Source organism: Hyperolius riggenbachi, chromosome 12 (genome assembly GCF_040937935.1).
Source record: "Hyperolius riggenbachi isolate aHypRig1 chromosome 12, aHypRig1.pri, whole genome shotgun sequence".
Lineage (NCBI taxonomy): Eukaryota > Metazoa > Chordata > Amphibia > Anura > Hyperoliidae > Hyperolius > Hyperolius riggenbachi.
The window spans coordinates 204,472,031-204,485,040 of NC_090657.1; the positions used below are offsets into that span (position 1 = coordinate 204,472,031).

Below are 13,010 nucleotides of genomic sequence, written 5' to 3' on the forward strand. Positions count from 1 at the left end.
ACTGATTAGCAGCCGTCACTGTGCCAGCAGCAGTAACAGCCACTGATTAGCAGCCGTCACTGTGCCAGCAGCAGTAAAAGCCACTCATTAGCAGCCACCACTGTGCCAGCAGCAGTAACAGCCACTGATTAGCAGACGCCATTGTGCCAGCAGCAGTAACAGCCAATGATTAGCAGCCACCACTGTGCCAGCAGCAGTAACAGTCACTGATTAGCAGACGCCATTGTGCCAGCAGCAGTAACAGCCACTGATTAGCAGACGCCACTGTGCCAGCAGCAGTAACAGCCACTGATTAGCAGCCGTCGCTGTGCCAGCAGCAGTAACAGCCACTAATTAGCAGCCGTCACTGTGCCAGCAGCAGTAACAGCCACTGATTAACAGCAGCCACTGTGCCAGCAGCAGTAACAGCCACTGATTAGCAGACGTCCCTGTGCCAGCAGCAGTAACAGCCACTGATTAGCAGACGCCACTGTGCCAGCAGCAGTAACAGTCACTGATTAGCAGACGCCATTGTGCCAGCAGCAGTAACAGCCACTGATTAGCAACCGCCACTGTGCCAGCAGCAGTGACAGCCACTGATTAGCAGCTGCCACTGTGCCAGCAGCAGTGACAGCCACTGATTAGCAGCCGCCACTATGCCAGCAGCCGTAACAGCCACTGATTAGCAGCCGCCACTGTGCCAGCAGCAGTAACAGCCACTGATTAGCAGCTGCCATTCTTCTCAATGTGGAATGCAATCGGTCCCAGCTGTAAACAGCTGCCAGCAGTCGCCTTTGTGAGCCAGGCCTGATGGTGCCCATACATGGTACGATTTTTTCAAATTAGATAAATGTGTTCGGTTATTCTGTTAGATTGAATATAAAGATATTTCCAACATCCAGATTTTTATTGAAAAAAAAAAAAACAACAGTTTTTCTTTATCGGAAATTAAGATTCTTTTCGACTTTCATTCAATTTGATCATTTTGGTTGAATAAATGGGAAAAATCAAACGTTTTTATTGTACTGTGTATGGGCACCACAAGAGACATACTGAAACAAAGAAATGAAATGAAAACAAATGGGGTAAACTTTCTTCATCCGCCAACATATATTTTAATGGACACCGCAGCATCTCCAAAGGCCTATTGACATTTACTGTAGCTCAAAAACTGCGGCTATCTCAGAAATGTAAACTTTATAACTCATTAGGGATCGGGGGATGAAGGCATACCAGCATTATGAGGGGACCTGAAGCAAGAGGGCTATGGAGGCGACTAGGTTTATTTCCATTTACACAATACCAGTTGCCTGGCAGCCCTGCTGATCCTCTGCCTCTAATACTTTTAGCCATAGACCCTGAACAAGCATGCAGCAGATCAGGTGTTTCTGACATTATTGCCATATCTGACATGATTTGCATGCTTGTATCTGGTGTGATTCACACACTACTGCAGCTAAACGCGCGTACACGCTAAGCGGATCAGTCAAAACCAGCTTTATCAGCCTGTCGACAGACTGTACACACAGGGAAACTGTCGTCAGAATGGCCGCCCCGCGTGCGGGTCTGACGACCCGCCATTTGCAGAAATCAGGCGTGTACGCGCCTTAAATAGACCAGCAGGACTGCCAGGCAACTGGTATTGTTCAAATGTAAATAAGTATGGCAGCCTCCGTATACCTCTCATCACAGTTGTCCCCAGTCTTCCCCAATTCTGTCCTCAAGGCCCACCAACAGTGCATGTTTTGTGGAAATCCACAGAAGTAGGTAATCAGCTCTGCTGAGACACTAATTGCCTCACCTGTGCATGTTTGTGGTTTTCTGCAAAACATGTACTGTTGGTGGGCCTTGAGGACAGGGTTGGGGAACTCTGCTTTAGGTTCACACTACAAGAGCTTTTTAAACACTAGAGATTTTAAAAGCTCTTGCTAATGTAACGCTATGGGGGATATTTACAAAATCACATCACTCCAGTGTGAACACTCACATAGCTCACAGAAAAGCTCTTCTAGTGTGCACCAGCCCTGACTGACTTCCAAGCTGCATAGATCGGCATACATGCTGAAATACTGCACCAGTCATTGAGCGCTTCTAGTCTTTACATATAATATTTTTAAGGGAAGAGAGTACCTGAAATTATTTTTATTAACGAACCACCCCATAAAGGTGGCCATTAACGGTACAATATTTTCCTCAGATGAGATCACTCTAATCAGATTTTAACAATCAAATTGTGCAGAAAACCACACGTGGGAAAAGTCTATGTAAACCGATTCTATGGTGGGTTGGAATAGAACATTTTGATCGGAATGTTGCATTTTGCAATCATATCTAAAGAGAGGAAGTCTGCTTTATGCAAACAATCAATTATATTCCGATTACTTTCCTAATCCTGCAAATCTAATGAATTGATCGCATTTGATGAAAAAAGTTGTATTGTTAGGGCCTGTTCAGACTATATGCGTTCCTAGCCGTTTTCAGGGAACATGTCCGGGTACCAAAAACGCATAGAAACGGCTCCTAATGCTTTTGAATGGGCTAGTTCACATGTATGCGTATGAGACGCATACGTTTCTCATCCGCATTGCTGCACGCAGTTCTGTGCGATACGCATAGAAACGGACGCAATGAAAGTCTATGGACGCGTATCAAAAACGCGTACTATTGCGTTTTTAGCGTCCGTTTTCCTCTGCGGTTCCCATAATTCTTTTTTTTCCCCTGGGTCACGTGTTTGTGCAAAACGCAATAGAAAACGCATTCAAACTTGGGTTTCTTTGAATTTATACGCGTTCTACAAACGCAGCAAGTATGAACAGGCCCTTAATGGGCACCTTAATGCTAGATACACACGAGATTTTCTGATATACTGTCAGATCGATTATATCCGATCTGATTTCAAATCGCTTTCTGATCAATTTTCCACAGAAATGAATGGAAAATCGATTGGGAAACGATCGGAAATCAGATTGGACATGTTTGAAATAATCGATCTGACAGTAAGGGCCCTGTTACACTTAATGCTTTGGTGCGCATTTTCTCCATAGCACTGCATTGGGAAAAAGATTTCAGCTAAAACACATATAGTGGGAACTGAGCCATAGGAAAACATGGCATTACTTTGAAAATCAGTTTTTCAGTTTTAAAGGACTTCCGAGGCCAAATTTAATAAAATCACACTGTACCTTTTTATTATCAGAATCCACGGAGGACGTCCTGCCCGTCCTCCGCTCCGTCCCGCCATCAATGCAGGATTTTCCGTTCCCCTATGGCTTGGCCCGACCCCACCGAACGGGTCGCATCGATTCCACCTGTAAGATGGCCGCCGCCATGCTCCGCGGCTGCGCAGTACGCTTTGCCGCTAGCGCGACTGCGCAGCCTATTGCCCGCCTTCTGCCGCGTATTAGGTCCCGGCATGCTCCCCAAGTGTAGGGCAATAGGCTGCGCAGTCGCGCTGGCGGCAAAGCGTACTGCGCAGCCGCGGAGCATGGCGGCGGCCATCTTACAGGTGGAATCGATGCGACCCCTTCGGTGGGGTCGGGCCAAGCCATAGGGAAACGGAAAAACCTGCATTGATGGCGGAAAGGAGCGGAGGACGGGCAGGACGTCCTCCGTGGATTATGATAATAAAAAGGTACAGTGTGATTTTTTTAAATTTGGCCTCGGAAGTCCTTTAACTTAGAGCAACTAATTACAGTAATGTAAAAGGGGCCTAAATCTCATCGTGTGTACCTAGCATAAGCGGGATTCATGATACAGCGGGCAGCTGGAGGAGGGCGGGGGTTGTGGTAAGCATCTTAGCTACAGGATGCTGCTCCTCTGGCCGCCCATCCATATGGGGTCCACCACCTTTTCCATAGACTGACCGCAGTTGCTGCATTTTGTTGTTCCCAGCGAGATGTAGTCCACGGATGCGAGAACATCTCTGTACTAGCATCCATGGACTACATCTCCCGGCATGCATTGCAGCAGGCACACACAAGACTTTGCCGGGACCTACAAAATGTGGCAGCTGTGGTCAATCCATGGAGAACAAAGCGGACCCCATACGGACAGAGGAGGAGCACCCTGTATGTAAGTAAAGATGCTGACCTCAACCCCCACCCTCCCCAACATGCCGCTGCATCTCAAACCTCCTTTTTATGGGGAAGATCGTTAAAAAAAATATACATTTCCAGTTGCCTTTAAGCCTAGTACACACATACAATTTTGATTGACCAATGGCTGGTCAATTTTACCCCTTCCATGTAATATGAGAGCTGTTCATAGTAATTTGAAAATCTGTTGGGCCTCATACTACATGGAGGCAGTAAAACTAGACAGTGGTTGGTCACTCAAAACTGGATGTGTGTATGCACCCTCAAGCTAGCCATACACTACACAATTTTGCCTTCTATCGTAATTACAATTACAACTGATATTATGATCAAAATGACAATCAACTGACCAAAACAAGATGGCGGTTCAGTGTTGCAAAAGTAAGATCAATCATAAATACTTAAATGCACTTCAATTTGCAATTGCTCTCTGCTTCTGTCTGATCGAACGTCTATCTGGGCAAACAAATTGTACAGTGCAGTCTCCATGGTGGCTTTACAGAATAGTAATTTCTCCTGAATCTGCCCAGAAGGCAGCATGGAGGGGCTCGGTGAATCTGGCGTTGAAGGTGTGGAGGTGAGAGACTGGATTGCCCAGTACATAAAAACTGATCTTCCCAACTTCATAGTCCAGATAGACCCTGAATCTGTTGTTCCTTACACACTGCAGATCGGTTTTCTCAGAATGATGGATAATGTAATATCTCTCACTGTAGTATTCTTTTTTTTTCTGCAACCACCAGGACTTATTGTTGCCATCAACCTTGCAGTTTTGATTGCTCAAACTTGAGTAACAGACCCCAATTCCTCCTGTTCCGCTCATCTCCCCGTCCCAGTAATGTACCCCTGAGGAGAAACTTCTGCTGCTCAGAGCCAGGTTATGGCAGTGCGTTTTGGAACAAAACATAGAAGGTGGCGATTTTGATGCAGATTTCAGATCATCAGACACCTTTATGAAGTCACAAAGGGTGTTTTTTTCCAGGGTTACCTCAGTAAGACCCAACCCATGAACCCCGCTCTTCAAATATTTTATAATGGGAGTCAAATCTTCCAATTTTTTCATGACTAAGCTTTTTTCCAATGTAACTGCAGTGGAGAGCTTTATACTAGTCAAAGTGAAAAGTTCTTGATTTATATCTGTTGTAAGCATGTTGAGTGCAGAGTCACTTTTGCCAAACTGTGGATCTTGTAGGACAGTCAGTGGGTCAGACATTTTGCACAGCTCCTCCAGGTGAGACATCTGCCCGCACAACACAAGTTGGATAGTTTCCAGCCATTTAGTCATATAAGACATCTGTACTGAAGCTTGCCTTTCCTGTCTGGAGATCTCTTCCAGGACATTCTTTTCTAGGGTATCCATAGACAATCTTATGTTGGAGAAGACAGCAGTGACCCTCTTTATCAATTCTTCATTTTTTTCTTTATCTCTCCTCCCTTGTTGCAGCAGCTGAGGAACTTTGCATTCAATCTCCTTTTTCTTTGAGGTTATTGCCTTAGAAAGAGTTCTAAGGTTCTCTTTCTTCTTGTTAGATGCCACAATCAACGTTTCCACCGCATGTCCTTTATGTTCTCCAGCCAGACTGCAGGATATGCAGATACAGACACCATCCTGAACACAGAAATATTTCAGCATTTCATTGTGGACCGAGCACTTTCTGGTCTTGGGGGAACTGGTGGGCTCCGTCAGCACATGCTCCACAGACTTGATGTGGACCCTCAGGTGGTCGGCACACAGGGAGGCCTCGCAATGCAAGCAGGACTTCACAGCAGGAACCGGAACACCAATGCAATAATCACAAAGGATGCCAGATATTTTCTGCTTTGGCTGTACAGGGGGAAGTTTCTCCTGTGCAGGGGGCAGATTCTTCACTATGTTACACAAAGCCTTATTCTTACTTAGTTTAGGCCGTGGCTGAAACTCCTCTCTGCACTCCGGGCAGGAATACCCTCCAGTCTGTGCCTGTGAATCCAGCACACGATCAATACAGTCCCAGCAGAAGCTGTGGCCACATCTCAGGGTGACAGGATCTGTGTAGAGGGTCAGACAAATAGAGCAGGTCAGGTCATCTCTGAGATCTGCAGACGCCATGGCTGATAGCAGGAGGGAGAAATCTCTTTCTGTACTGGGGGAAGACAGAGGAAGCAGTACAAAAGTATTTCACTTCCTCTAGTCAAATTCCTAGCTGCTTTTTCAGAGTTCATTTGAACAATCCTCCACCCCTCCTGGCTGCTTTCCATTTACCAAGTGTGTTTGGGGAGGGGGATGCATACAATTGGGGGAGGGGATGAGATAAAGAATTGTAGCTCAGTGGCTCCACCAGGTATTTAAGTGGACCTGAACTCTTGCACAGGACAGAAGGAGATGTAGAGAAATGCACCCTGAATGTATTTAGAGGCTGGGTGCACACATAGCAGAAAAACTAGCGTTGTGGAAAATGCTGCGTTTTTGCTGCTAATGGAAGTCTATGGGCTGCAGGAAAAAAACGCATATGTGTTTTTGATGCGTGCATTTTCAGAAACGCTGGTTTTCGTGCATAAGCTTCAAAAACGCACATAATGAAAGTCAATGTAAACGCAATGGTATGCGTTTTCCATGCGTTTTAGGGGAAAAAATTGTTATGATGTATTTCTGCTTCCTGTTGTCTTCCTAGTGATTTGCATAAAAGAGAAACGCATAAAAAATGCGAACCGCAAACGCATTAAAACACACGCAAAATGCTTGTAAAACACATCTGCGGGAAACAACCGCTAACACAAGCACACCAAAAAACGCAGTAAAAATGCATACAACATAAAACACAGCATTTCATGTTTTGTTATGTGTGCACCTAGCCAGAGAGTTTAGCCTGTTTAATTCCCCCTAATTTGTGTCTAATGACTAGTTGTAATTTGATCTCTCCCCTGTGTCACATGACTGCCTATGGCAGGTAAGGCCATTTGAAAGCACAGGCTGTAAACAATATGTCTGCTTCCATGAATCAGGAAGTAGAAACTGCAGATTTATTGTAGGATTTGTATCAGCTGTAAGGGTTCGTTTAGACGTACGATAAAGATCGTTCGTTACGAACAATTCGTGACGTTTACACGATATTCAAATTAGACCAAAAAGATCATTCGTAATGAACGATTGTGTACACACGTGAACGATATAAGTATAAAGTACTGAATGACGAACGATAAAAAAATGCGTGCGCAAACGGAAGTGACGTTATGACAGGCAATAAGAACATGTGTACTGCTCCACAGATAATCATTATCGGACGATCTTTGTACACACTGCAACGATTGAACGATTATCTTTTGAAAAAATCCGCCGGGTTGGATCGGGCAGATTGAACGATAACGGTCGTTATCGTCCAAAAAAACGATCGTTGGAAAATTTGGAGCGCACGATTATCGGTCTGATTATTGTTATCGTTTGTTTTCGAACGATCGTTATCGTACGTGTGTACTCAGTTTAAGGCCCAGTGCACACCAAGACCACTAGCAGATCCTCAAAACGAGGTTTTTGGAGCAGAGTTCACAGTAATTCTAGGCATGATTAGAGAGGTTTTCTAAACATGCCTAGTGTTTTTTGGTGCGTTTTTGTGCAGCAGATTACAAATATTGTTACAGTAAAGCTGTTACTGAACAGCTTCTGTAACAAAAATGCCTGAAAAACTGCTCTGATGTAGCGTTTTCCAGAGCGGTTTGTGCTTTTCCTATACTTTACATTGAGGCAGGAACGCATCTGCAAAAATGCAGCAGGAGGCACGTTTGCGGTTTGCTAAAAACCTCAAACCGCTGCTGTGCACCATCCCATTGAGATATATTAGCCAAGTGCTTTCACAGGCGGCAGCAGTTTTGAAAACGCTACCAAAAACGCTCGGTGCGCACCAGGCCTAACAATACATTATAAACAGTTAACAAAGACAATAGCAGATTACAGCTGACACAGTGAACAAATTATTTGTAAATAGGGGTGGAAGATATGCCTGCACATTACACAGCATTGAGAGAGAAAAGTCCTGGCCAATTGGCCTTAGGCCTTGTTCTCATTGCATTCCCATCGCGTTAGCGTTCACATTGGGCGGTTTTTTTTTTTGCGATTTCCGAGCGTTGGGCGTTTTTGGTAAGCGCTTTTTTGGGCGTTTTGTGTCCTAGGCCTTATTTTTAAAGGGAAAAGGACCTAAACATCCCGGAAACACTTCATATTTAAATTGACAGGGAAAAAACACCCACAAAATCGCTGGCAAAAGCGTTTTTTCTAGTGCTTTGCACTTTTTCCTATACCTCCCGTTATCGCAAAATCGCTCCGAAAACAGTCCATGCAGCACTTTTCATATCGGAAAGCGTATGGAATGCCCCAATCTAAATTAGCGCATAGGAAAGCATGGTGTAAGTGCTTTCAGGGCGATTCTGAAAAATTGCCAGAGCTTAAAAAAAAATTAAAAAGCGCCTCTAGTGTGGACGAGCCCTTACAGTCTAAAGGGGGCCATACATTTCTCAACTTGGCGGCTGATCGACCATCCAATTTGATAACTTTTATCGAATCGGATGAAAACTGGTATCGCCAACAGCATGCCCAATTGATGATGCGATCAATTTCAGGCCGAAATTAGTTGCATGTATCGATCAGACGTGCTGCAAGATGTTGAGCCAGCGTGGTCGATCGGGTGCACCGTGTTAACGGCGAGCAATAAAAGCGACAAAACCCCCGGTGCTGTGTTGTCCCCCTCCGGTGTGAGCATTTATACATTACCTGCCCCATGTCACCCAACCGCGCGGTGCCCATCCGGCTTCCGCTTCCATTTGCGCCTCACATGCCGCCGGCGTATAGAGCATGGCATGTGTGTTATGTCACACACACACACAACTGGTAGACGCCGGGGGCGTGTGAAGCACTAATGGAAGCACTGCGTGGTGGACGACATAGGACAGGCGTAGCAATAGGGGGTGCAGAGGTTGCGACCGCATCGGGTCAACTGCAGTATTAGCTCTCTATTGGTCCTGTGCTCATAATAATCACTTCTATAGATACTTTTAATAGTGGTAAAAACTGTTCCCCATCCCCTTCTTGCACCTCTGACACTGTGGTTGTCTTTAGCAGGTTTTGGTGCACCGTATCAATTGTTATGTATAGAGTGCTTGTGGGGGCCCCATTGTAAACTTGCATCGGGGCCCACAGCGTCGAAGCCAGCGCAGTTGGAAACGGCTGTTATTTCCAACAATGCAATAAGGCTCCCCCAGTGTGATGTCAGAACCATGGTCCTGACATCACACTGTGGGAGGGGTTTCACCACAATATCAGCCATACAGAGCCCCCTGATGATCCGTTTGTGAAAAGGAAGAGATTTCTCATGGGAAGGGGGTATCAGTTACTGATTGAGATGAAGTTCAATCACTGTTTACAGTTCCTCTTAGGGTTGGAACCCACTGCAGCCTTTTTTTGAGCGTTTAGCGATTTCTCAAAACGCTCAGCTGATGTTAATGGATGGGCCAAATTCCACTGGAGCGATTGCGAATACCAAATCGCAAACGCAGGACATGCAGAATGTTTAGCGTTAGCGATTAGCGTTTCTGCAATGTAAAGTATATAAACGCTGGCGTAATCGCTCATGAATCACTACACACAGCGATTTTGCTAGCGTTTTTAAATTACTGCACACTGTAAAGATATTGAAAATTAATTGAAAGGACCAAACAGAATTAAAAACACTAATCGCTACACAATTGCTGGCAAAACGCTGACACTTTTTAAAATGGCTACCAAAATAGCCAAAAAAAGCTTATGAAATCGCTTACAAAACGCTCATTAAAAACGCTAGCGAATGCGATCAGTGAGTTGTAGTGGGTTCCAGGCCTAAAGCTGGCCATACGATCTAGCGATGTTGCCGTCTGATCAACCACTTGATTTGGTAATTTTTTCAGATAAAAATCGGTGCTGCAATAATGTACTGATCGAGCATGTTGGAAAGATGTGGTCGATCAGGTGTGACAAACATAACAGACCTCCAACCGCTGCCCCCCCAAATGTGTGTGTCCCCTCCCCCCCATGGATTGTAATGTCACCTGCTCCCGGGGACTGCCGCTCCGCCCCCCCCCCCCCCGTCCCCCCATAGTATCAGACCTGTCTCTAGCCTGCAGGCAAGCAAAGCATCTGTACAACATCATCGATATGATGTGCAGTGGTTTTCTGATGCCGGGTAACCAGTGCCGGGACATGGCCTGCTACCACCCAAGGCAGAGAAGCCAAAACACACCATAAACTATCAGTTCTAAATCAAGTACATGATTTCTATGGAGCCTGGATAGCACAGTGTACACTGGGTATGATGCTCTGCTGGATAGAGAGCTGCCAGCTACAGTCCTGTACAAATCACTACAGTACAGGTCTATAGGAAGCGCTGCATCTGCCATGCATGGCGATTAGGTACAGAACAATTTTAGGGATGTGTAAAATGACTGGGGAACATCTCTGTAAACTAACCCAAAACTTCCTGTTCTTGTTATGGATTTATATTCTGCCACCAGACTATCTATCATGATTTCCAAGCTGGACTGCGTGTGGCTAGCTATGCTAGAGAGTAGTAACAGTCGCAGCTGGCCACTCACTGCACCATTCAAGTGATCGCCAGTTTGGGTAAGTGACAGTTCTGTCAACCAAGCACTGATCATCATGGACAGAAATATGATTGCCCTTTTGCAAATACGCAATCATAAACATGAAACTTTCTTTTCTGTTTCTGCTATTTTAAGTAGGCCTCATTTGTTTTCCCAGAAAGCACCAACAGCAGTTGAAACGAGCTGTGTGTGGAATTGTCTTTGGCCTGGTGCACACCAAAAACCGCTAGCAGATCCGCAAAATGCTAGCAAATTTTGAAACGCTTTTTCTTATTTTTCTGCAGCGTTTCAGCTAGCATTTTGCGGTTTTGTGAAGCGGTTTTGGTGTAGTAGATTTCATGTATTACAGTAAAGCTGTTACTGAACAGCTACTGTAACAAAAACCGCCGGCAAACCGCTCTGAAGTGCCGTTTTTCAGAGCGGTTTGCGTTTTTCCTATACTTAACATTGAGGCAGAAACGCCTCCGCAATCCAAAATCTGCAGCAGCCCGGGAGTATGCGTTTCTGCAAAACGCCTCCCGCTCTGGTGTGCACCAGCCCATTGAAATACATTACCCAAGCGTATCCGCAGCCGCAAGCGGATCGCAAACCGCAGCGGAAACGCTCTGGTGTGCACTAGGCCTATGTGAGGGAAACTAACCCATAGCTTCTTATTGTAAACTGGTTGCTGAAGTCAGCTTCCCTTTAAAAGCACCTTAAAGGGAAGGTTCAAGCAAAATTAAAAAATGAGTTTCACTTACCTGGGGCCTCTACCAGCCCCATGCAGCCATCCTGTGCCCTCGTAGTCACTCACTGCTGCTCCAGTCCCCCGCTGGCAGCTTGCCGACCTCGGAGGTCGGTAGGCCGCATTGCGTACATTTTTACGCATTCCCGCTAGTGCAGGAACATTAACACATACATTTTTACGCATTACTGGTTCAATGCGTACATTTTTAGGCATTGAACCAGTAATGCGTGAAAATGTATGTGTTAATGTTCCTGCACTAGCGGGAATGCGTAAAAATGTACGCAATGCGTCCCGCCGACCTCCGAGGTCGGCAAGCTGCCAGCGGGGGACTGGAGCAGCAGTGAGATACTACGAGGGCACAGGATGGCTGCATGGGGCTGGTAGAAGCCACAGGTAAGTGAAACTCATTTTTTTTATTTTGCTTGGACCTTCCCTTTAAAGGACACCTGAAGCGAGAGGGATACGGAGGCTGCCATATTTATTTCCTTTTAAACAATACCAGTTGCGTGGCTGTGCTGCTGATCCTCTGCCTCTAATACTTTTAGCCATAGACCCTGGACAAGCATGCAGCAGATCAGGTGTTTCTGACAATATTGTCCGATCTAACAAGATTAGCTGCATGCTTGTTTCTGGTGTGATTCAGACACTAGGGATGGAGTGAACTGTTCTGCTGCAAACAGTCCATGGGCAACCTGCCTCTGTACTACTTCCGGGTCGGCAAGGTCCCTCAGTAGTACGTAGGCACTAGCCTGGCAGCGCAAGTCTTGATCCCGTGCCTGTGGCACGCTCTGTGTGACGTCACGCCATAGAACAGTTTGCTCCATCCCTATCAGAAACTACTGCAGCCAAAGAGATCAGCAGGTCTGCCAGGCAACTGGTATTGTTTAAAAAGAAATAAATACAGCAGCCTCCATATCCCTCTCACTTCAGTTATCCTTTAAAACTGGACAGACACAGCAATTCGTGATGGAAATGAGTGCCGGAATCGTGATCGTGGCAATCACACAATTCTGTTCATAAAGACATTGAAGAGAAAATAAATAGGTACCTCGGTCTGCCGGCGGTGTCAGCGTTATGAAGCTTCTGCACTTCTCCCCTAAAACACAAAACACAAACTGAGCATCAGAAGAGGTTGTCACTGTCTAAACGAGTCAGTGTGAAAACCTGACCTGCATACTGGCTGAGTGAGTGTGAAAACCTGACCTGCATACTGGCTGAGTGAGTATGAAAACCTGACCTGCATACTGGCTGAGTGAGTGTGAACACCTGATCTGCATACTGGCTGAGTGAGTGTGAACACCTGACCTGCATACTGGCTGAGTGAGTGTGAAAACCTGACCTGCATACTGGCTGAGTGAGTGTGAACACCATATCTGCATACTGGCTGAGTGAGTGTGAACACCTGATCTGCATACTGGCTGAGTGAGTGTGAACACCTGACCTGCATACTGGCTGAGTGAGTGTGAACACCTGATCTGCATACTGGCTGAGTGAGTGTGAACACCTGATCTGCATACTGGCTGAGCGAGTGTGAACACCTGATCTGCATACTGGCTGAGTGAGTGTGAACACCTGACCTGCATACTGGCTGAGTGAGTGTGAACACC

General features: G+C 45.8%; 1 protein-coding gene across 7 annotated transcripts in view; it reads right to left on the reverse strand.

Moving 5' to 3' along the window:
* The window catches only part of GSG1L2 (GSG1 like 2), a 348,027-nt gene that overhangs the window by 231,028 nt on the left and 103,989 nt on the right, over positions 1–13,010 (reverse strand). For 4 of the 7 annotated variants that reach the window (XM_068264185.1, XM_068264186.1, XM_068264184.1 and 1 more), the window contains one exon: positions 12,452–12,499. In XM_068264185.1, coding sequence (XP_068120286.1) covers positions 12,452–12,499 — 48 coding nt within the window. Of the gene's footprint in view, positions 1–3,837; positions 6,102–12,451; positions 12,500–13,010 lie in introns of those variants that run through there. The other 3 variants (XM_068264180.1, XM_068264181.1, XM_068264182.1) reach the window with 1 other exon arrangement.